Raw genomic sequence first — 26,250 nt, forward strand, 5'->3', positions numbered from 1 at the left:
TTGTTGTTTGTTGATGTTTAATCACAAGTGACGGAACGAACCAATCGTGTGCCTGGTGATAAGACGACACGCCTATGGATGATACTTACAGTGCTTTAAATCAAAAAGATATGCACTGCCAGTGCATACGTCAGCTTGGGACATGAGTTAACAAGTCCCATGTGCCTTTAATTTCACCAGCATCTTTACCCTTCAAAACCGAAACGCTGTCACATTACTGCTTGGCGGCAGAAATAGGTAAGGCCACATTACTTCCCTGGACGAACTCTTTCACAGGGAGCTCTACTGCTACTAACACTACTTCTACTACAGTCAGTGTAATCTTCCTTCATAGTTAACGAGAAGAAATTAGCAAGTAAACCTTCATAAATGTGCGACGTAGCTTAGAAATTACAGTCATAGGAACAATGCCACCACGGGGATTCGTACCGTTGACCTCTTAATTGTGAAGCAAGCGTTCTCTAACTAGGCGTCAACCCTCTCCTGATTAATTCGCAATTGTGTTTATTTATTTAATATTTGCATAACACGTGCGCTCGTAGCCCCGCACTAGGGAAACCCTGTGTCGCGGGTGCCAAGGACAACCAGAACCTGGACCCAAGTCTGGTAATTTTAAATTATTTCAGTTGTGTGTGTGTAACCAGCTGAAACAAGATATTTTTAAATTAAAGTACAGTTTGGGAGACTTCCATAGTGTGGCAAGATTTCAATATAGTCAAAGTCAAAGAATCATTCATTCCATAATTAAAATAAATTTACACTTGAAAACGTCACATTTAAGCTATTGCGAGCTACTAACTTCCCTGAGAAGAACGAGCAAGAAACTCTAGGGATTGCTCTTTTCAAATAAACTTAAATGCTATAGAATACATTTTGAATCACATTTGTGTGGAATCTAGACTCATGTTTCCTTCCATACATCTTTATCTAATACGTAGTCTACATTTTGTAATATGACTTTTCAATTAAAATACTTTTAATGTAAGTTTTATACTTAGGAAATAGTAATCTTAATATATGCTACGGAATCTTATTGTAAAAACATATACAGTTCCCCATAAATGGTTTTACCTTAGTTAAACGAAATCGGTGTACCATGAGTTTGGACTTAGTTGTAAGGTTGATAGGTATTATGTATATCTTCTTTCTTAACGAAATTATGTATATTTTTACAAAATATTTGAGTAAATGTACTGTGATGCCACAGTCATGATACCAGTCTCCTTAAACTTTTCTCTGAGAGAAGCCCGAGAACCTACACGGTACACAGAACTAATCGCTCGTTTTTGCAACACAAATAATCTAATCTAATAACCTAGAGGTGTGCAGCCGGTGGGATGAGCAGCGCCGCACTCGTGGCACGACGGGGACAGTTCTCTCCTCGCCACCTTGTATAGGTAGTGACCGAAGCAGCCATGCCCGGTCAGCACCTGCACAGGACCGGCTCACTTACTCTACGAGGACAGGACGGATCGCCCCTATGGTACGAGCTCCATTGGGGGGATCCGCCAAGCCCTCTTTCCACCGGTCCCTCATTCCCCGCCGCGCTGCGCCGCGAGACGGCGCTTCCGCTCGACCTCTTAGGGAGCAGGGCGCTCGCCTCGGTCCCTCATTCCCCGCCGGTACGCTTGGACCTCCGCCAGGACCTCGGCTTCAAGGTCCCACGGCGGAGTACCGGCGAGGACGCATGCGGCAGCGCAGGCCACCGTCATGTACGCCCTGCACATTCGCAGGGCGACCACCCTATGAGGCTTCCTCAGCAGCGATATCGTCGCCGCTGATAAGGCCCCACTCCAAATGGGAGCCCCGTATAAGGCCATACTTCGGGTCACCCCGGCGTATAGCCTTCTGCATGGGGCTCCCGGCCTCCCGAGATTGGGCAGGAGCGGACCCAACGCCGATGCGACGCCCACTATTCGGGGAGCAAGTTGCCGGAAATGCTCCCCGAAGTTCCATCGCCGGTTCAGGACAAGGCCCAGGTATTTCACCTGGGACCTGACCGGGACCTATACTCCCGCGATAGAGACGTGGGCGCCTGCCGGCACCGCCCAACCTCTGCCCCTCCCGCCGAAGACGGCCACATCTATCTTCGGCACGGCGACCTCGAGCCCCAGCAGTTGTATTCAGCGGACCACCATGTCCGCCGCTACCGAGGCTCTCCGGGCCGCCTCCTGGAAGGCGGTCCCACGGACGGCCACCAACGTGTCATCGGCGTACGCGATGACCACCGTCCGGGGGAGCAGCGCGCCCCTCAGCACCCAATCGTACCCCAGGTTCCACTGTAGTGGTCCTAACACGGACCCCTGGGGTACTCCGTACCTCATTGGGCGCTCGGCGTGCCTCCCTTCCCTCGTCTGGAAGAGCACCACCCTGTCCTCCAGGTAGTGCTCCACCAGACGACTGAGGTACCTGGGGATCTCGTGGTACCTCAGCGCCTCCCTGATTGGCGCGGAGCCCTGGCGTAAGCTAGGGCGGCCGGGCGGCGTCGTATGAATGTGCACTGACCTCACGGCGCCGACTCAACCGGTGATAGGGACACCCGGGGGGGTTTTAGTGGGGTAGGCCTTCCAGTCTGGAGAGAGAGTCCCCACATAACCCTGAGTTTCCCTGGGCTCAGGGGTATCTATATAAACTTCCCCCCGTCAAAAAAAAGTGGGGTATGACTAACGCAACATTACCCTACCGGTAAGTAGTTATCGGTATTATGATCTAATCAATGAATCCTCAAAAAACAGTTATTTCACGGTAAATGTAAGTAAACAAAACCAAATATCATTCGATATAATTATCTTCAAACACCACCTTAACTTTTCAAGCCAATTAAATATATATTAGTTACGTAACAACAAGATGTGTCGAACCGTGTATTCCTTTTACCGGAAGACAGTGTTAATAATCTTTTGTTTATCATTTCTGTGAAGTTTCATTGTTCTAATACCATTGTGACTTGTTGGAGTAGAGTTGCGTATGTAATGAATGCGATATCTGTTATTTTTCTAAATAATACTTTTATGATCGTGACGCGGGTAATAAAATATATTTCTTTTTGATTCTTCGACAGTGAACTAGATATAGTATAATAGATAGATAGATAGATAAAATCTTTATTCACCACCATGACAAATACATACACAGACACATGTAATAGACATTAACTTAGACGTAACACTAAAAGATGTAACACTAATAGAGCAAGTAAGTGCCTACCCTCAGCGTGAATCACCGATCATTTACATTACAATCCTTGTACAACCCCAGCATTCGGCTCCGCACGACTGCACACGGCATGTAACGTTATTATCACCTCTAAGAGCGCGTGCTTAGGTTCCTTTTTCCTCGAAGTGAGCGCCTGATTTCATTAGTCAAATTTGATAGGTTACTTAGTATTTACGATTTTGTATGAGAGAGAAGTATCTGTTACGTAGTACCTATTAAGTAATCTATGGTAGGCAACTTCTGCCTGTTCAGCGCGTAAATTCCTACAATTCGTTCGGGGCGTAGGCTTGTTTGTTATATTTATTTATTTATTTTAGGAAGGTTTACAGTTATAAGTTAAAGATGGTGTATAAAACTAAACATTTGGATATCAAAATTACAAACCAATAAGTAACGCTGATCTTACTTAAATTTTCATATATACCTTACATCTATAATATAGAGTATAAAAGAAGTTTGAGCATACATACAATTATTGTTGTCCAAAGTAATTCAGTATACAGTTCGTGTAATGGTCGCAGTGCTTGTCAAACAGATCAAAGTCATAGCACGCATAGTCACGCAAAATATATGTGTTGTGTCGGTAGTTTGTGTGATAAAGTAGAATGCGAAGCAAGGGGCGCCGCCACAAAGCCAGTGTGTTAGTGCCAAGACCAATTTTTGACAGTAATTCCGGGCAGTCGATGTTGCCATTAGCCAGGTTGGATATAAAACAAACGTAATTCACTTCGCGACGCGTCTGAAGAGGTAGAAAGTTATACCGCCTGCATCGGTGCTCATAGCTTAGAGACTGTTGTCTGGCCTTATAACCAAGAAATCGCAGAAATCGTTTTTCACTGTACTGCAGATTCCACACCTGCGATGCGTATTCAAGATGACTTCGTACAAGGGCGCCATATAATACCTCGGTTATTTTTATAGACCTTAAATTATTGGACATACGCATCACGAAACGTAGGGCTCTTGAAGCCTTATTAGCAATATGATCGTGTATTACACCCAAGTCCGTAATATTGCTTACATTAGTCAGATTGTGATTGTGGAGAATATAATTGGATTCTATTTTATTGGTCTTACGTGTGAATGTTATACAAAAGCACTTTGATACATTAAGATCTAACTTATTCTCAATGCAGTATTGTTCAAACCGCAAAAGATCTTGCTGCAGATAACATACATCTGTTGGATTGCCAATTGCCTTGAGTATCTTCATATCATCCGCAAAAAGTAAGCTTTTGGAATATCGTAAACACTAATATCCATTATCAAAATAATGAATAAAAGTGGCCCCAAAGTTGACCCCTGGGGTACACCACAAGGTATTTCCGGCATTCCACTCAGACATATAACCTCGCAAGACAAAAGCCAGGTTACGATTGTCAATGTAGGAGCCAAACCAACGATACAAGTTGTTATTATTACGGTTGTACTACACCATAGATATGTGAAGTTGTACCTACAGATATAATTCATTTGAAAAATCCATGGATCGCGGCAAGAACTGCCAGAGTTCCACACTCGCAGAGGTTTGCACCTGGTTCACAGTATAGTTCCCGCGATTGACGAAGATGGACGCCGAAGTGGATGTTGCTGCTGCGGTTACTTTGTGCTTTGGCGATTGACAATTATGCTCATAGAAAAAAAATATTTGAAAAGAAATGCTAGAACAATCTAAAAATATCAGTTCTAGTTCAGTTGTCCAATCCACGGACATTTTAAGCACGTTCAAATCGTCAACAATAAAAATAGAAACACAACCGTCCGCACTTACTTTCCGCCAACCGAGCCGCACACGAATGTGGATCCTTGTCGCGTTCACGCCAACTGCGCGGGAGAAAATACCGACATTGTTGTCGGGAACAAGCCATGCGAATGGTATCCACACTCATGCTTCGTGGGTAGCGCGCGAGGTGGAGAGGCCAATGATGCGCGGGAAGAGAACTGAAATTTTGCCATACAAATTTCAATACTCGTCTCGCCTCGTCTGGTCTCCTCACGCTCCGGTGGAAACCACCTTAACACTCGTTCGAGTTAGATGTAGTTTTCAAGTGCGTCCGTCTTTCCTGCTGTATTAGTTCCTGGTTTAAGTAGTTTCTGTGAATATCTCTGTGACCCGTTTTTTTACTAATACCCACAATGGTAGTACATCTCGCCGTCGTCCATAAGGGTTATATCCCACTGCTTATCACAAGTCTTTATTAAGGAGTCACAATCCAGCTAGAGCTGTTACCTCAAACGTCTGAGTACAACTCTACTGCCTTTCTATGTTCCCCAATCTCCCAACATTCAAGTCAATCGACTAGCGGATACAGTGGACGATTACAATGGGCGAATTTTTTTTCTTATTTACTTAACTCATCGAAGAAATACGAAACGAAATTTCAAGAAACAGACAAAGCTAAGCTGGCTCATGCCCATTTACAACCAAAGTGTCTCTATCTCCACGCTGATTTATCAATATATCTAAATGCTAATGGTTGGTAAAACACTGTTCTTTTACGCACCGTAATAAGGCCCTTATTGTTGTTAAAGGAAAGTCTTAATATTAGATCGGAAGCCTGTTGTATTCTGGCTTTTGTCTTTTGTTTATCAATACATTTTTAACCGACTTTTAAAAAGGGAGGAGGTTCACAATTCGACTTTATTATATAGATTTTTTTTTTTGTTACGTGATTACTCAGACTTTGATGATTTTTTTTTGTTGGAAAGATTTAAATTTGAACAATATATTCCTTAATATATTCCTTTCACATAAAAATAATTGAATATCAATTCAACAAAAAATTTAAATACAATGAATAGCGACATCTATCATATACCTATATATAATGTTCTATGTGCTTTTATGTTATACTCTGTGAAGTGATTGTAAATGTTTTGTTTCTGTTTGTATTTGTACTGACTAAACGTGTTATTTATCTATCTATTGCCGGGCTTGGTAGCTGTAAAGGTATCTAGCTGGGTGACCAAATATTATAGATTTCTCATAGATGGCGCTTGGCTAAAAAGTCATTGAAAAACCAAATACAAAGATACGACGCAAGCACATATAAAAATTTGTGAGGTCCGCTGGTTCATTCCGTGGCTTAGTTGGTATAGCGTCTGTCAGGGTATGCTAGAAGACGTCGGTTCAAATCCGGCTGGATCGAAGGAATTTTCTCAGAGTGTTCGATCTTTGTATTAATTATTATAACAAAATATATTCTTCCTCTAAGGGTGGCAAACTAGGGGATGAATCCGGTAACCGATTCCAGTAAAACTTGGCAAATAGGTGTAATTCCACGAACTTTTGAAGTCGGTTTTTTTTAAATTAGGTATGTAAAGAGTATACATATAGTTTATAGTGAATGTACAATTCTTAAATAATGACTTTAGAAGAGACTCCCTAAGAGACTCTAGATTTTCTATTAGCCGATAGTTTAGTTGGGATCTAAATCAGTATCAAAATTTATAAAAGTACGCATCGCTACCTTTAAACAATAACGCAGTATCTAATGTAGTACAGAAAAAAATACAAGAAATAAGATACGGTGTTTTAATCGCGAAATGGTGAAATTACAGGCACATGGGACTTGCCAACTTATGTCTCAGGGCGACGGGCGCCGTGGCAGTGCCCCTCAGATTTATGCGATTTAAAGCTCTGAGCGGCACTGCATCTAGTATTAAGGACAGCTCCCATTTCTTTTCTACATAAGTTTTGTTTATAGTGACCCTCCCTATGAACCTCTTGGTTATACGGGAACAGCATTATAATTTGTGCGAGCAAGCCCGCACATTTGCACGGACTGCATCCGGTTCTCAGAAGAGCCGCCCCGGGTGCACGTACGTACCCTTCCTATTTTCCAGATAGGTACCGCAGCTGTAGGCACGCTTACTTTTCAAGTACGACATACAACCTAAGTAGAACGCACTATATGGTACGAGTAGATACTTATTTAAAACTTGTTTACATTATGTAGCATTCCAAAAAATATCTAAGCAACTGTAAAAGTATTTTATTTAGAATAATTAATAGTTAGGCAATTGATAGGTACGCAGGTAAATAAGTAAGGACACGTAATCGACTTGGTCTGTTTGTTTTTGTTAAAAATTGGATTTTTCGAATTGATCTAATATGATGGGCTATTCGATTGCCTTCAATCTGACCTGTCAGCGAACTATAGAGCGACTGCCAAATCAGTAGGGCGCTTTTTCACGCGCACATTTGCCGATGTTAAAGCGTGAAACACACAGAGAGCGGACGCGAGTCGGGCGCGAGCCGGGTGCGAGTCGGGTCAAGACCGCGGCGGGTCTAATTCCGTGTACATTTATATTATTATATATACCTACATAATGCCTATTCACTCTCGCCTTGCAAGTTATAGCGTTCGCGGAACAAGTCTGCAGGCAGGGAATTCCACACCATAGGTGTTCGCCATATAAATGTGGAAGCAAAACGCTGTGTGCGAAACCTGGCCTACAGCTAGTAGAAAGGGGAAAGTGGAATCAAATTATGCAATTCCTTCGCACACTCTCCGTGATATATCCTGTAAAATACCGGTAAGCTGGCAACTCTATGGCGGTGTTCAAGGCTCTGCAGCTTCGCCACTACCAATTCTGAGTTACCCATAAGACTGTTAGCACGCTGGGCGCACGCGCCCGCGTTTGTTGTGTTGTCGTCTATATAAATACAATTAATTGACCCGCTGCTGTCCCGACCCGACCCGCACCCGCCTTCTGTGTATTTAATGCTTTAGACTACCGATGCATCTAATACTCGTTTCTTCAAAAGTAAAATTTTTCGAGAGCAATCGACAGACTGGCGTTTTTTTATGTAACCAAGTGACGGGGTGAACAAGTCGTGCGCCCAGTGGTACGCGACACGCGTGTCCATAACAGTTGCAGTGCCACTCAGAGCTTTAAATCATAAAGATCTGCGGGGCACTGCCACTGCGCGAGTCACACTGAGACGTAAGTTGACAAGTCCCTTGTGCCTGTAATTTCACCAGCACCGTTACCCTTCAAAACCAAAACGCAGCAATGCTGACATTACTGCTTGGCGTCATAAATAGGTAAGGTACTGTAGTACTGTTGGTGCTCCACTGATCTGTCATAAGTATACACAATTTATGGCCGTCAAGCTATTAAGCTAGAGAACAAACGGTCATTTTCGCACGCGAAGAGGTAGTTCGAAGTGACGTCAGTTTAGAAACTTGAGCTCATGCAAGCACACTGAAGAAACTATAATCGCAACATAGATAAAAAAATTTTACACGACACGCCACGTTTAGTGATAAATAACACAAGTTAACCATAGATAAAAGAAAAACTATTCCCAAAAAATCTAAAAAAGTACCTTATGCGGCGTGCCTTATTACAGCGTCAACAGTCGAGTGTTTAACATTGGACTAGTTACACAATAAGTCGTGACTTAGTCGGTTACAGTCGAAATGTTGCAAATTTTGTCAGTATACCTTTTTAAAGTCACAAGGGTCTTTATGTGAGAGCGGTAGTACCTAGTCCAGTAGGAGAAATGCTGACTTTCAATATATCGTCGGGTACAGTGCAATTCCGCGTATGTAGTATTGGTAAAAAGCGCGTATCTGCACCAAGCCAAATTTCACAAGAGAGAGATTTAACGTTATTACTTCTTTAATTTTTGCACAGTAAGCATTATGTTGACTACGGACTGACAACAATAGATTCCTGTAAGTCACGCTAAAGTAGTTACACGTAATTGCTGTAATATAACTATCCCCGACGATAACATGGTGTGCGTGGGAATTGCACGATTTAATTCCGCCTTCCATTTCCATCATCGGGGGACCAGACGCGGGCTGGATTTCCACCCCTATAGGTTGTGCAGAAGACTCGAAGTCGCCGCGAAAGGACGCGAAGTTTCCGACCGCATTGAGCCAGGCAGCGTAACTAGTCATGGCTTAAACATTTACGAGGAGACATGTCACATTGGGGTAAACAGGACAGAAAATAGCAGTACAACATGCGAAAGTAATTCTCGTTTATTCTTAATATGTACAGACTTGCCTTAGAGCCTATTACTAAAAGAGTTAAATCTAGAAATGAGCAGTCAGTCTGTCGATTTCGTAGAGATCTGCCATTATCTCTTCCACCTTGGTACCGATTTTCTTTGCGATCTGGAAAAGGAAAATATTTGTTTTCAAATTTGTAGTTTCGCTTTGCATTGAATTTATACGAAGTTCTTATAGTTACAGCTTCTTGACTAACGGTCGAAACTAGGTCAATAAAGTTTTTTACCGACACTGTGGTGAATGTATAAGAAATGGTATTTGATAATCCTAACCTGAATTGACGATAAGACTTTTTTTCTTATCTTAAAATGTGCAGCGATGTTTATGAACTACTTTTTGAAAGTATACATCGATACCTTCAATGAACACTATGCCAATTTGAGTTTTGGACCAGTTCAGTTATTTTCTTTTTTTTACAAAATTCGTGGAAAATAATATTAGTAAAAACATATGGCTGTTTACAAAAATAACAGAAAATAGCCAAAAAAGAAAGTTGGCGGTGTTTATTGCGTATTAGAGGTATCTTCTTATTTTTATTGTGTCAATAGTTTGGTGTGCATGGAAAGCCCTTCTGTGGCACGCACCGGTAACAGCTACATTTACTTTTTTTAAATAAGGAAAAAACGTAAGCAAAGAAGTAGTGATCGTAAACCTTTTTTTTTTCAGTGATAATTTATAGTAAATAAAAAAATATCATGAGTATTGATGACAAATGACATATAAAAATGATAGGATAATAATTACGTAGTTATTTTATAAAAAGTTTCCGTCTAATGTTTTTAATTTCTGTTTCTTGAAATGTTTCATAGTGCAAGTTTTTTCAGAAATAGGTTATTTATGTTATATAGAATAGTATGTTAAGATAGAAACTCGTCATTCATTCTTGAGTGAATGACGAGTAGAACAAACGCGATATTTACATAAATTTAGTAAATATGTTTGAGAATTTCGTTTCACGGTATTTAATTAATTATTTTGGTTACAAAATGACAGAATGAAATGGTGCCTGATAAAAGACCCTAAATTACCTTGTCTAATGCTAAAAAACACAAAACTCTAGCCAAATTCAACCAAGGCAACCAATGACGCCATAGAAAAAGAACATTTTTTCAATGTCAATTAAATGTCAATAAAATTCAATGTCAATGCTCATTATTCAGGCTAGCTCTGCTCACGGTCTGCTAGCGTAATTGCAATTTAAATAGGCTAATTAAGTTATGTAGAAGTAATACTTACCTGGCCAATTATTATAGTTAGCAAAATACCTGTTGATACATTTTATTTATGTAAAAATAATTAAGTTTCTGTTATTTATTAATACTTGCTGCTACATATTAGGTAATGATAGATGAAAATACACAAAATTGTAAGATTTTATTTTATAGTAATTTAAATATCTTATCCACCATCAATTTCCGATTTTAAACTTGAATTACCTCTTCCTTCAGATGAAAAAATCATTAGGAGTGACACACTTGTACAAATAAATTAATTACTTGGTGTAACTGACTGGTGTCCGCAACTCGACGTCAAAGCGCCTATTTAATTACCGGTAATTTCCATATTGGTTTCAAATCACACCAGTGATGTGAGGCATAAAACCGTAACCGAGTTGCTTTCGCATTTATAATCTTAGTTTGCTTAATTTTGACTATTTGAAGTTTTGTCTTCTGCATTACTAATAAGAGTTTACGTATTTTTTAGGAAGGGACTTATAGGGCGTTAAAATCGTATACAGAGCGTCATTCACGCTTTAGTCTTCGTTTGTTCGACTGATAGCGAAGCAAGCAAAATTAGACAGTACTATGATGACATTACAATTTAAATTCAACGTTTTAGCTTTTTCATATTCCTTTACATGTCACTACGTTTAAATAGGTTGACTTGGGACATTTTTTTCATGGTTTTTGTATTAGATCCGTCGTCCATTTATTTGTAAGTCAATGACGGAAACGGATAAATTTAAACTATAGGTAAATAGCATTTTTTTAAGACAAATTAATCATAAAAATGTTAGGGAATTGTTATATGAAAGTTTATTGACTCAATTAGCATTCGGGAATATTTTAAGGCTTCTTATGTTAGGTTTAGCAGATCATGTTAAAATTGTTATAATAATGAGTTATAATAACGAAGGAAGCGTTAAGTTTACAGCTATAGCTCGTATATGTTTATTAACTTTTTTGAGATAAAAGCTTTAACATGCGGCTTTTAACAAACGAGAGAATAAAAAGCGAATATGAAAGACGCAAAGCGGAAGGAAGGAGAGAGGAGAGCACTGACGTCCTGCTTCTCGCCGCCGGGCATACTGGTGAAGAGCGCCACCAGGTCCCCGTCCAGCACGCCGCGCGCCGGGCCCAGCCCCGCCAGGCGCCGCCCGCTCTTGTACGTCCTGCGGTTGGGCGAGGCGGTTTAGCGACGGCACGAACGAGGCCTACGCCGTAGGACGTAGGTAATGTAACAAGGCGTGCGTGCGAGTGCCCGCGAGGACCTTTGAGAGTCTTTAAGTGCCTTACACTCGCGGGCACTCAAAGGCACACGCTGCTATTCTTTTATTTTGTTTAGGATTAGCAGGCGTTAATGTTTAAATTCGTTTTTAACACACAACGCCATCTGTTGATAACCAAATTTGTCAAAAATCAAAAAAAAAATTTTAGCTCATGATCAATGTTTGAATAATATTACAAGGAAAAAACTGACACGTATTTCATATTAAAGAGAAATTAATTGACAACCACGACCATTTACATAATAAAACCATTTCCAGGCTATCTCTCGATCAGCGCCGTCTAGATGTGAGAGGGGATTTTGACCTTTCTAAAACTTAACAGTCCACTTCATTTATTGGTCCATGCCTTAAGAAAAGGCTTTCATAGACCATATTAAAGGTTACTTCTTTATCTAATAGGTAAGACAATGAGAAGATATATCGGACTGGGACCACCCACCTGTGCGCCCTGGGGTTCAGCCCCGCGACGTGGCAACAGTAGTTGTTCATGACGTTCTGCAACATCAGCAAACGCCGGTACATCTTCTCTGACACCGGCAATACGTAGCCCACGCCGCCGTCCAAAGTCGCTGCAAAATAGACATTTCTTCTTCGTTAGCCGTTCAAATTTAACCACTAAATTTAACCGACTGACGAACGCAAACAAACATGGAGTAGATTCTTGTTCTTTGCTTAACAATGTTGTAGAACATGGAATTTGTCAAGTTGACAGACACAGAAATTAATTAATTTTCAAATTCTTTATTAACGTAAAAATGTTCTACAATACATTACAAACACAGTGAACCATTACATCGTGAGTTAATTCTGTGACTCTAATGAAAAGGGGTACAAGTTAAAAACGCCAACTGTACAAGGAGACGCGAAAAACAGTTAAAGCTTAACATGATATTAAGATTTAAGAGTTTTTCGCGTTTCCTTGTGCGCAGTGGCAGTGTCCCTCGGATCTTTGCGATTAAAAGCTTCAAATGGCACTGCAACTGTTACGGATAGGCGGATAAGTTACCACTATAGTCCGTATTTTTTGGAGACGGAGTAAAATGACAGTTCACTGTGCAAAAGTGTTGCCCGCGGTTTCGGTAAAATATTCTATCGGCTGAATATTGGTCACGCTTATGGAATAAATAGCCGAACTAATTTCATTTGAACCATCCTCGGCCCATTATTCATCCAATTACTGAGCACAAGTTCATTTGAATTGTCAATTTTTGTAAGTTCATACATACACAGTCTGTATTTAGAACTATGTTTATGAAAAATACAAAGGGGAGACATGTTTCAAGGTTTTTCATCTTAATTCAATATAGATAATCAAATTCGGCTATTCTTGTTAAAATGTAGAAAAATTGATCTCGGTACTAGTAGGCTAATTGTCAAAACAAAAATAAAGAAAACAATGACGCAATTAGTAATTCACAATCTATCGATAAAATTATCTACGGCAACTACATAACCATTAAAAATACTACGAAAACTGGCAACCCTGCAGATATAATTTTAGTCCGTCTTCAATAAAGACAGACTATAGATGTACGATAGTAACGAAGATACTACGCGACATCTGTTCTTTTCCGAAAAACCACAATCAGGAGCTATTCATACTTGGCCGATATTCGCAAAAAATGTATAGCTTGATGTGTTGTTGGTTGTACATAAAGTAGACGGAGTGATAGAAATAACCGCATGGTGTACTGACTGAACATGGTGACGTGACGCCTGTGGTTGGTGTTGGGCACGCGCCGGGCGTTGATGCGGAACATGGCGTGCACCTGCTGGCCCAGGTGGTAGTCGCACTTGCGGATCAAACGTTGACCTGTAGTCGACAAAATGATATATACATGTTTCACACTGCTTGATTCTTTTATTATTGATACAAATCGCACTGTTAATGCGATAGTGTATTAACTCAAAAAGTATATTTTCTCGAAATCGATGAAAAACAAATTATTCACTTCCCGTGAAAAATCATTAAAATTTATTACACAAATCTAAACAATTTCGCACTTGCGCAAGTACATTTAAATATAAAAGGGAAAAGTAATTTAATATTTTTGAATAAGGACTATTTCGGCCAGTAATGGCTCACATAAATTGTGTCTCATTTTGAGGTAAGTAGATACCTTTTATTTGTTTTTTACAAAATTCTAACGACGGTTTTATTGACAAGTAGAGAATCAAATTTTACGTTCAATGATGATAGAATCTTGAATTTCACATATTTTGACCTACAATACTATTGTGATAGCAGTGCGAAATGTTGAACAAACTAATATAAAAGAAATAAAATAAAACTGTTTATTGAATAACTTATTGTACAAATGAACAACTAAAAACTAATTATGCGAATAAATGTAAATTTTAATACATTTATACCTGAACGAGAAGAACCCTGTATTTCAGGTAATTTGTACAGATGGATATATGATGATTAAATTGTAAACAAAAAAATTATTAAACAATAAAATGCAAATCATATACCTATACGCTTATATTAGACAACATTTATTTTGGGATAATTAATAAATTCTCTGTATCATCGTAGGACATATTGTGAAGGAATACATGGAGAATTTCCTTAACCTTTTTGTAACAAACATGATATGGCCAATTTGGCGTTTAATTTATTGTACAAAAATGGCCTAAGTCACACAAAAAATCTGGAAATAAACACATGTTTTCATGATATAATTTTGGGGCAGACAATATCTGTCTTTTGTTAGTGTTTTCAATACTATATGGGAGTGCACTGTGCTGTTCGAGAACTGTGGAACTGTGTGTATCGCGCAGTCCTACGATGTTATTACTTTCAAAATGGTGGTCCAAATTGTGTTAAGGCGTCACATTACACGGTGTGGGGTCCGGGCCGGCACAGTACCGTGTAGAGTACAGTATTTTTTTGTTATTTTCCGTTATTTTTTTGAGTGATAAGGTTGTGTGATTAATGCAATTTTCACAACTTGAGCTGGCAGCTATCGCAATAGCTCTTGATGACGAAGTATTGGAAACACGAATTGAAACTAGAAAACGAAGATGATGTGTACATCCTGGCTGGAGAAAACGAGAATCCGAAGAGAATTTGCCACGCTCCACAAAGATTTAATAGGCGTTTTGCGCTTGCGCTGTCCACTACACTATAGTCCGACGTTGACTACCCTCCAGGTGCCCGGCGAAAGCATTCATATTATTATTCCGGGTGCCCGGATCCGACACGGTGTAACATGACTAGCCTTTATTCGGAACAAAACCGACATGATAAGACGCGAGAGTATTTAGTTAGAATAAATACAAGCATCAGAGAGAACAGTTACCTCCGTAGCTCTCCCTGGCCTGCGGTTGATACATGAAGAGAGCGAAGTTGCCATCCGATTCGCTGACGAGGAAGCCCAGCGTGGAGTTGTCCACCATGAACTCCATGGTGTAGATCTGCGTTCAGACGTAGGGTGACGGTCTTTCACATTCCATATAGATTTTAAGACTTTCGTGGTTATTCACTAAATGATTATCACTAGTAACAGGTTTCTTACCACGGTATAACTTCTTTTTATTTTCCCGATATTTCGGAACGCTTGTCGGAGCTTTATGCTATAAGCTGTCATCTGCCGCCGTCCAGTCAACCCGTGACCATGGAGCGTGCAACCGTTCCGAAATATCGGGAAAATAAAAAGAAGTTATACCGTGGTAAGAAACCTGTTACTAGTGATAATCATTTCACATTCCAATTTCACTTTTTGAATATATAATTAACGATGTACGTTTTTTTCGGAAATAAGCTTTATGTGATAAAAGACATTAAAAATTGCCTCTTAATTTTTGAAATTTTACTATATAGGATTTACTCGCTGCAGACTCCGGCCATAAATCATCGGAGCGATATTGCGATATTGCGCTCTCTCTCTAAATTAGTATTGAGCGTAATTTTTTTGACAGAAATTAAAGATACGATAAAGTCTCTCTGTCTAGCTCCAACAAAATTAAACAAATGCATAGCTTTGCGCTTACAGAAAAGACCCTACCCTACTTGTAACGGGAGAGAGAGCGCAATATCACTATCCCACTCTGAAAATTTATTAATTTACGAGTCTGCAGCGAGTAAATAATCTTACTAAAAATTTTTTTACTCGGTTTTAACTCAAATGTAGTACACCATTACGGCTAAGTTTCTAGAAATTAACGACAAAGATCTTATATATTCGCCGCAGATTACGGACTACGGAACTGTACACTTGTCAACATAAATTATACACCACTCGATATTGCACACAGTTCCTTCCATAACACATACTTGTGTGGTGGTTCGTTTTCGTTCCCTAACCCGAAACCCCGCTCAATTTACGACGCATTTCCGATTGCACAACTCGCAGCGCGAGCGCGCACCGCCAAAGGCAAGCCACCGGTAGTTGTTGTAGCAGCAGAGCTCCTTGTGAAGGTGTCATCCAAGGAAGCACTGCCACTTTACCTACTTCTGCCACCCAGCGGTTCTGTGAGCATTACCACGGTCCGGTTTTGAAGGTTTATAGGTGCTGGTTCACCAGCATTACAGGCACATGGGACTTGTCACATTACGTCTCAGGGTGACGGGCGGAGTGGCAATGCCCCTAAGATCTTCACGATTTAAAGCTCTGAGTGGCACTGTTGTTATTATTATTATTATCTATTTTAGAGTCTCGCCTCTCCCAAAGCCTTAAAAGATTAATTTAGATTTTTTTTTAATGAGAGGTATTCCCCGGCAATGGCAGTCAGGGATCAGGAACTCGGATTCAAGAACCGGCGAACTATACCTGCCCCACCAGGACCGCCTTCTGCATTTGTGCTGGAAGCGACACGCTGCAGATTATTATTATTAGGGTGGCTTCATTCGGGGTCTATGCGGCTCCTCATCGCTGCGTACAACTAATCTATTGTGATCTCCACTAATTACAGTTCGAAGCCAAGGCCAACAGCATTAAAGAATGAAGGAAAACTACCTACTATAGTACCTAATAAATAAATCATTCTATACAATAGATGAAATATTAAATAAAAGATAAGTGCAATTTGTCTAGTCTTTGAATACATTAGTTATTATTGATACTCGTAGTAATTGTTATTTTAATTTTTTTAAACAGTAATTTAAGTAATAAGTTGTTGGCATATTATTATATAATGTATAATAAAAGTTAAGAATATTTATAATTTAATAATATTGGTAGTGCTCTCTCAATTTGCAGGGCCCTTACAGGGTGTCACTTGTAAAGGTACAATATTAATTTTATGAGATCTTATGTAAAACCATGTGACAAGCAAATAAAGACATGAATATGAATATGAATATGAAAACTAACACGGTTATCACACATTATAATGTAAAAGTAACGGGACTTACCCCTGAAGAAGACCATCGATTATGGTCGAAACTAGTCGGACCGCTTCCGACTACAATACTACGCGAGTAAGTCCCGTTACTTTTATATTATAAAGAATGAAGAACTTTCTTGGCTCCACAGTGTTTATGTCCTCTGGGTGTGGCCTGTGCCTACCTAGTACGGAACTTCATTAGAGTGGCACTGTTGTGGACTGACGTCACTTGAAATTACAAAAAAAGCTACCTGTGCGGTGCGCAGGTCCCTGGAGACCAGCGACAGCGTGCGGTGCTGAGCCTGGTAGCGCAGCAGCGAAATGGACTTGTACACATCGGCCACCAGCACCAGGTTCTTCACGGCCAGCATGCGGTGCACGTAGATCTGCGTGTCGATGAAGGCCACGCCCACCAGGTCGTTGTCCTTCAGCTGCCAGATATAGATCTGCCAGCCGAGAGATCGTTACGAAATGGTCTATCTCGCTTACCTCAGCTTGAATTCAAATTTTACCCGTACTGAATCGATTGTATTGCGCGGTTCGTGCGACAGGGACACTGGCTTTATTTCACAGTTAATTTTTTTACGAACGATACTAAAGCCATTTAAAAAAATTATGTCGTATACTATACGTGTTCTATTTAGTTGAGTTGACATAAAAAAATCATTGGTATGTGAAGTATCCGTTGAATACAGCTGTTTTCTTGTAAAATTTCAAGGTAAGTTTGTTTTTTTTTCTATCGTAAAAATCTTTGGGAATCGTGTTTTCATACCGTATACTCATCAGTGTATTTATTTTTATCCAAAGTGATAGTTTCAACACTTTCACTGCTGTGCGGAATCAACCAAAGCCTTTTGGAGTTGTATCGATTCCTAAATAAATGTAAGCTTTATAAAGTTCTGAACTAATGTGATTTCAGTGTCATGTCACGACACCATTTATCGTTTAATTTTCAGCTCACTGACAGAGTTGTGAATCTACACAATATAACCTTGTAACTTCGTGAATTAATTTACGTATTTCTTAAACTATTTTTATAAGCCTCGCTTTTAAATGAATAGCTTTTGTTTAAGTAAATACATTGAATTAATGTAAAAATAACACCAAATCAACGTTTATTTGTAAGAAATGAGCGGAAAAACTTTTTATTTACAACAATTCAATATTTTTTTCGACACCGTGCAAAGGTTACTTCATTACACTGCATTTGCTAGGGATCAGGCGTATCGATAAAAAGTTTTCGATAATTTCATTAATAAATGTATAGTGTGTGTATTCATTCTTAAAGTATGAATTTCAAACATATGCAACGAATTGACATGTCCGTGTTATTGCTTTTTTGAAACCTATAAATTGTTGATATGATAATATATTTTTCTAATTTACTAAAGTATCAATTGAAATTGCATTTGAATTATAGTTGTGTTTTATGCTTTAACACTGCACACATCTATATATACATCGTTCAGTACACGTCCGAAAAATAAAATTATAAGAGAGAACTTTTCTTCAAAAATCAAAATTCACTAAAAAACTTTATCGACTTTACCTCATCCCTATGACAAACGTCACATGAAGTGTCACAGGGTTTATCCTAGTTTGAGTTTAGTATAAGTACTTTGATTCACATACGTATTACCTATATCTCTGTAAGGAAACTCTTTCTGGACTAGACTCTAATCACTATACGCACCTTCTGTCCAACAGCAGAAATGAGATATCCCAGCACTTGTGTTAGCGCAGTCACGGGACCCTTCTGCTCCTTGGCGTAGAGCTCCTTGAAGCGGTTTTTCGTCAGAGGTTGCCCTGGCTCAGGGACGACATCGATAATGTCGTAGATTATTATCTGGAATATCGTCGAAATACATCAACATCGGCATTGGCATCTTAACAATCTGGGTAACCATTTACAAAATATCTACAATGAAGTGGACACACACGGATAATATCTACTCGATTATAAAAATCGAACTTTAAGATGTACTTAGTAGGAGGTACAAAGTTACATTTGTTTTTTTTAGGTAGGCAATAAAGTAAGTTTTACTATTATAGTATTGTAATTTTAATTGGAACTACAATTAGGTACTCACTCTTCCTCTAGACGTAATATCTTCACTGTAATTGTAATTTGTGCCTATCGCGATGTATCCTCTCAGACCTGATCTAAAACACAATCATAGAAAGAAACGCTTACTTTGCATTTTTCCACAATTTTTAATCTGTAGGTTCTTAATTAGAAGCCGGTATGTACTATATTTCGTCCAACCATTTATTTAACTTTTGACAGCTCAAATTCTAATCAATTAGTGATGTCCTAGTGCGTTTCCGATTCGATTTTTTATAACAATCGATTTTATTTATAAAGAAGTTTTATCGTGAGTGTGACTGGGCCCAAAAAAGAAGATACTGTCTGATTGGGATCATGATGTTGCGTTTGACAATTTGTGAACTCAAGAATTAATTCAAGTGATGATTCTCGTTCATATGGAGAAGAATCCGACGATTCATTATAATAAACAATAAGAATTTATTATAATTATTAATAATTTATTTCATTTGATTATAATTCATTAGGCAGGTACCAAAATTTAACAACTTGAATAATTTTCGTTACATACTGTTGGCTCGATAAATATCGGAGCTAAAGAGCACGTCGCTTCACTAAAATTAGAAAATAAAAGAGTACAGAATTATTGCATTTATTTGTCTATGGTTGTATGATATGTCAATAATTACGGAACTTCGAAGGAATGCATATGTCAAGAGTTGGACGGAGTATACCGCCCTAATTGTCACAAATTAGCAAAACTACAGCTGTGTCTCAAAGTTATTATTCTTTATTCTTAATTTTGTCTGAGCAAGGTCCATTACTTTGCCTGAATTTGTTATCATTAATGTCTTATACTTGATAACCTGAAATAAACGATAACCAACAAATATTGTTACCTCTGACAAGCATATAAGAGGTGGCGTAAGCAAAATTATTTTTACACAGTGAAAACAAACACGAACCGTCGTCAGTAACATCGCCTCTTAAATATCAGATGAAGTTGTGACCCAGCGTGTATCTGTTCTACAGAACAAACTTTCCCACTTTTTTCCGATTTCACAAGCAATTAGTTACATAAAGGTAATATAAACGTCTACGATAGCAGTCCACGAGTTAAGAGCGAGAATTGTCCCCGGCGGTGACGAAAAGCAGCGGGTCAGACTTACCTGGTCCCCTCGTAGGAGAGCGCGACGTTCTGCAGGCACGTGACGTGCTCCCACTCGTCCAGCTCGATGCGGGTGTTGGGGATGATTTCCCACGACACGGGCGAGAACAGCAGCACCGAGAAGCGCTCCGTCATGGGGTACGGGAACCTGCCACATCGCGGCGAAAATAGGTATGGGTTTTGTAGTATAAGCACTTGGCGTACCACTCTCAAATAATACAGTGTGATACAAATCATACACTTTTCAAGCTACACAAACAAAAATAATTTTAATTACGTCCATAGATAATTCGGTCATTCTCGGGCTTAATGTTGAGTACTTCATGTCCATGACAATTTTTATTATTTGTCAAAAATTCCACAGTTACCTGCATAGTGAAATACGAATGATAAAAAGTGAAATATCGGGAAAATAAACTACTATTGCGGTAAGAAACCTGCGACGAGTGATAACAATATGTAACTGTTTGTGTTCTTATAAATAAATAAATAAATAAATAAACAATTGAATCACTCGTCACGAAACCGACCTGTCGCCCTTGTTCTCCGTGGACTTCTCCTTGTCCTCGCCGTTGAACTTGTAGTAGGTGGTGGTGTGGTGCGCGGCGGAGGCGACCAGGCAGTAGGTCTTGGACTCCATGTGGTAGGTGACGAAGTGCGGGCTCATGCGGATGGGCACCTTGCGCACGGGCCACGGCGCGTCGTACGACAGGTGCGTGGCCAGCGCGCAGATGCGCAGCTCGGACTGCGGGAGAGGGCGGTAAGGCGGTAAGCGGAGGCACGCGGATCACGGACGCATTCGCCGAGAGCGGCCGCGCACCTTGGCGTTGAAGAAGAGGAAGCCCTGCGGGCAGTTGGTGTTGTTGAAGGACGCGAAGGACGCCACGGGCGCCTGGTCGCGCGCCAGCGGGTGCAGGCGCAGCTCGCCGCGCGCGCTCAGCAGCACGAAGTACGGCGTGGGCCCGCACACGAACACGCCGTTGTAGCCGCCCACGTTGCCTGCGCAGTTTGCGTCCCTTCCGTTACTTCCACTTCGACTCGAGTCGGAACAAACGACAGAATGTCGAAACAAAGTGTATTTTTACGAACTACGAACCAGACTTTAAAAACATAAAACACGTGGGTCCTATGTGTGTTACCTGGATTTTGTGAGACTGTAAACTGTCGTCGCAGTCGAGTAATTTAAATATGAAACAATAAATTGTGTGTGTTCATTAAGTGCCCATTGAGAAGTATATTATTATTATATAAAATTATGTTATTTTGTAAAATTTGTTGTTAAACGAATTTAATTCTAATTATTTTAAATTCCAGTTGTTTTATGATTATTAATACAAAGATTGAACTTAAAGAGTTACTTTCAATTCTTTCTAAATATATAAATATATATAATGTGATAAATAATTTATGAGCAGTGTACATTTGGCGCCGTCATATGTTATTTTGAAAACTTATAGCGCCAACGATGCTAGATTTATAGTGATCATATGCTGACCAATCAAAAACGTTACTTACTGACCAATCAGAAGCGAATATCCGTTGCAGAACAAGAAGTAGGGACAAAAGTTAGTAATAGAAGAAGTATAAGTTAAATTACCCAACTGGAACTTTTATTTCTGAAAGGTCTATAGTATTTATACTGAGTCAGAGCCTGAAATGCACAAACTGTAGTCATACATTTTTTTTTTTTAGTTCTCACAGTATTTGTTTGTTTTTCTCACAGTATATGTTTTATATGGATGTGTATTAAATGAATAATGTATGTACGAGTCTCTGAACGTCTAAAGTTGAAATAGTAGATAACAGTATGATGTTGAGTAGATGTAAATCACAATTTCCGTAACAAGTTGACGTAACAAGTGTACAGTATAGTTTTGAATGCTTATCTGTGGCAGATCGCTAGTGAAGCGAGTTGTCAACTGTAACGTTGAACGTGCTCTCGTTTCTGTCCGCATCTGTGCGCAACATTGCCAGTGCGGAGGGCCGGGCGACCCACCGAAGTAGCGCAGCTGGCGCACGTTGTCGCGCAGCAGCGCGGCCTCGTAGGAGTCGTGCGGCACGGCGGCGGCGGCGCGGTAGCCGAACGGGAAGGCCGCCGCCACGCGCGAGAAGCGCAGCTTCAGGTTGCCGCGCGGGAAGCGGTACGCCTGCAACAGCCCGCTTCGAGTCAGCTCTTCGCGCCGCCACGGCCTCGTTGCAGTTGAAAAGGCCCGAGGGTTTTATTTGGGGCATTGGAGTCAAGTTACCCACTTGCATGCGTGATGAAAAACATTGTATGTTTCATGGGCGGTACGGGAATCACGAACCCCGACACCGAAAGCCCTCAGTCTGCGACTTCGGGCTTCTAATAGTCTCATTCGTAATACCTTGTTTACCGCCCTTAATACACAAAGTACTAAGTATCAGCAGCGTGCTCGTGAAAAAGTTCGTTCAGGGAAGTACTGCCACCTTACCTATTTCTGCCGCCAAGCAGTACTGTCAGTATTACTACGTTTCGGTTTTGAAAAATAAGGCTGCAGTGACAGTACCCCGCAGTGGCAGTACGCTTGTACATCCCGACACATGGTATCATAAAAATACTTTCTACCGTAATATAATAAAAGAAGTAGTGTTTGTATACGCGCCTACTTATAGTATCCGAGCAAACACGAGAGGGATATAGTGCGGAGTGAAACGGGCTCCAGGCGTGATCATGTAATGAGAAGTCTCTCATGACAGCTACCGATCACTTATCATCTAGACACCTTCGAGTGCATTCATTATTTCTGTATATATTTCAAAAACCCATCTACCTAAAAGTTATATTCCATTACGAATGGATTCAATTTTAATAATCCCCCTAAACGGCCGATATTCATAGAATCTTTGTCCTGCAGAAACGTGTGATTAGGGCAATTTACAATCTGGGCCCCCAGGGTGTCTTTGAGAGATAAATTTAAAGAGATTAACATTCTTACACTAACGTCACAGTACATTTATGAAAATGTTACCTATGTAACTTTTTTATGAAAAATAGTGACAGATAACATTAATACGAGGAATAAAAATAAACTAGCTCTTCTTGACAAACGTTTCCATAAAGTTTCAAATTCATTTAAGGGGCAATGTATATGTATATTCAAGATTTGCCATTTACGAGGTTTAAAACTATTATTAAACAAAACCTTTGGACTAAAGGTACAACTTCTGCGTACTTAAATGACAAAAATCCGTGGTAATGAACCCGTTTAGCTCTTTCAAGTATTCTCGAAGATGTTGCAATGATAAATGTATATTTACAAAGAGAAATCCTTAGAGTTTCTTGCTAATTCTTCTCAGGGGAATCTGCCTTACAAATGAGCAGTACAGTTTAATCAGTATGGCAATTTAAAGTGTAATTTTCTTACCTATGAAATAAAGATTATTTGACTTTAACTTAAACAGTGTAACTCCATACAAACGTAGCAGCGCGGTCTGTGTACATCCGAACAAGCGTGATTTGCATTACTTATACAGGTACAATTAATAATCAAGTCAGAACTCATAGTTTCCACTCGCAAAACATGACCAACCTATTGTGAACTACGTGCCCTTACCTGATAGATCATGAGCTCATCCTCGCACCGCAGCAACATCAGCACCCTGGAGCCCTTGTTTCCTAGCCCCACGACCAGCAACTCTTTCAACTTCTCGACATCGGCGTTTTGCGTGTTGGACGACAAATCTTCGTCTTCAAATGGATTCGTGGGAATTGGTACTGATTCTAAACTGTCCGCTAAAATCTGTAAAAGATCTTATTCAATTTGATGAAACCTATTGATATACTTTAAATATTATTAAATCCAACTTTTTATATCGAGTTCTTAGGTTTTCGCGATTCTTACACATAGGAAATGAAACTATTTTTCCGGATTTAAATCGCGTATATTTGTTTTTTCAAACAAACCGACGTATCGGGCACTTTACAGATCCCTTGACCATGTCAACCGTGACCTTGGAACCTGTAAAAGGCCCGAAACATCGGTTTGTTTGAAAAAACAAATATACACGATTTAAAACCGGAAAAATTGATACATTTCAACTTCATATTTCAGACCATAGATCTGACGCCGTTAGTTTAAAGGGTGCATGTAACATTTTTACAAAATGCTTCTTTATCTGGCCTTCGCAAAAGAATAAAGAGTTCACGCTAACAGGATAAATAAACGGCATTGGTTACTAAAGTTAGTTGTTCATTTATTTTAGTATTATTATGACTACATGGATATATTACTTTTATTGCGTACCTAATTTTTTATGTCAATTGTCTAAAAATTTTTCTTTTTGAAATTACTCACTTTTTTATTGAGGGTTCTATATACATTGTGATTTGTCAAATGTAGCAGTATGGTGGAATCTTCTATGGTTTCGGCCACAGGAGATACAGGAAATTGTCTGAGGAACCTTGGGTCTCTTTTTGCGAAAACAAATTTGACTTAGTCGATTTTTTAGTCAAGCGTGAGTTGTCTGTAAAAATGAACAATATTAAATTTTTTAAATGTTGAACGACTTAGTTCTTGTAAGGATCATTTAATTGTATCTGAAGACAAGGAAGAAAAAATGGGGAGTGCAGATGTTGGTAAAAAAACATTTTATTCAATTAGACCCATTCCCGCTGTCCCGATTTTTTCTTCCGTTACAATAAAATAATCTTTACAAGAATCCGAGTCGAACAGCATTAAAAAAATTGTCAATATTGTTAATTTCCATGCACAACTCAAGCCCTTCTCTCCAAGCTCCCGGCGTACGGTTTGCCAGCCCAGTTATGCAGCTGGATTGCCGATTTCCTTCGTGAGCGGAGAATTCGCGTCGTTTCTGACGGCAGCATTTCGAGGTTCGTGAATGTGAACGCCGGCGTACCGCAGGGATCCGTCCTATCTCCCACGCTTTTCCTTCTGCATATCAATGATATGCTTCCACTTGGGAATATTCATTGTTATGCAGATGATAGCACTGTTCATGGGGGATATCATGGATTCCCCGCAGCTGGGCGCGCCGATACTGACAGAGAGCGATCTGATCTTGTCGTTGAGCTCAATAGGATATTGGACCTCATATCTGCATGGGGATCCAGTAATCTTGTTGAGTTCAACGCCAAGAAAACACAGGTTTGCGCGTTAACAACAAAATTGTCGCCGTTCCTTCCCATGCCTTCTTTGATGAGCACAGCACTTTCACCTCAGAGCAGTTTCACCTTGCTCGGTATGGAAATCTGCTGTGATTTGAATCCAAGGAGCTACATCGAATCTGTGATCAAAACAGCCTCACGGAAACTCGGAGTCCTGAACAAGGTGCGACGTTTTTTCACGCCGGACCAGTTATGCCTGCTGTACAAAACACAGGTCCGGTCTTGCGTTGAGTATTGTTCGCACTTGTGGGACGGCTCCGCCAAGTACCTACTCGATGCCTTGGATAAATTACAGCGTCGTGCAACTCGAATTATAGGCGACGAAGAGGTCTCATCACGCCTTGAACCTCTGCAACTGCGTAGAGATGTTGCATCGCTTAGCGCCTTTTACCGCATGTACCATGGTGAGTGCTCTGAGGAGCTGTTCAACCTCATCCCCCCGTCCCCGTTCCTGCTCAGAAGCACGCGTGCTGGCCTTCGTAGTCACCGTTTCACTACCTGCCGCATTCCATCGCGTACTAAAAGGTTCGGTGGCTCCTTTCTCTGCCGCACGGTTGACAAATGGAACTCCCTTCCGGCACATGTCTTCCCTCCCTCTTATGATATGGGGTCCTTCAAACGAGGCGTGAAGAGGCATATTGTAGGCAGGCAGGGTGGAGGCGGCTAGTGCAGTGAGGATTCCATCGCTGCACTAGGTTCCTTCGCGTTTGGATACCACTTTCCACTTAACATCAGGTGGAGTGGAGTCATTTGCCTGTCAGGTATAATAAAAAAAAAAAAAAAAAAAAAAAAAAAAAAAAA

General features: G+C 40.1%; 1 protein-coding gene across 3 annotated transcripts in view; it reads right to left on the reverse strand.

The window, feature by feature from the left end:
* Positions 1-9,201: 9,201 nt before the first annotated feature.
* The window catches only part of LOC113238579 (cleavage and polyadenylation specificity factor subunit 1), a 30,066-nt gene continuing 13,017 nt past the window's right edge, over positions 9,202-26,250 (reverse strand). For 2 of the 3 annotated variants that reach the window (XM_026475401.1, XM_026475403.1), the window contains exons 17-29: positions 23,879-24,064; positions 22,300-22,450; positions 21,124-21,302; positions 20,834-21,048; positions 20,305-20,451; positions 19,179-19,251; positions 18,782-18,934; positions 17,340-17,534; positions 15,063-15,177; positions 13,451-13,567; positions 12,194-12,323; positions 11,529-11,637; positions 9,202-9,350 (exon numbers count right to left, since the gene is read on the reverse strand). In XM_026475401.1, the coding sequence (XP_026331186.1) occupies positions 9,270-9,350; positions 11,529-11,637; positions 12,194-12,323; positions 13,451-13,567; positions 15,063-15,177; positions 17,340-17,534; positions 18,782-18,934; positions 19,179-19,251; positions 20,305-20,451; positions 20,834-21,048; positions 21,124-21,302; positions 22,300-22,450; positions 23,879-24,064 (1,851 nt within the window). In that variant the 3' untranslated portion in view covers positions 9,202-9,269. Of the gene's footprint in view, positions 9,351-11,528; positions 11,680-12,193; positions 12,324-13,450; positions 13,568-15,062; positions 15,178-17,339; positions 17,535-18,781; positions 18,935-19,178; positions 19,252-20,304; positions 20,452-20,833; positions 21,049-21,123; positions 21,303-22,299; positions 22,451-23,878; positions 24,065-26,250 lie in introns of those variants that run through there. The other variant, XM_026475402.1, reaches the window with a different exon arrangement.

Source organism: Hyposmocoma kahamanoa, unplaced genomic scaffold (assembly GCF_003589595.1).
Source record: "Hyposmocoma kahamanoa isolate Upper Pololo Valley unplaced genomic scaffold, ASM358959v1 97, whole genome shotgun sequence".
Classification (NCBI taxonomy): domain Eukaryota; kingdom Metazoa; phylum Arthropoda; class Insecta; order Lepidoptera; family Cosmopterigidae; genus Hyposmocoma; species Hyposmocoma kahamanoa.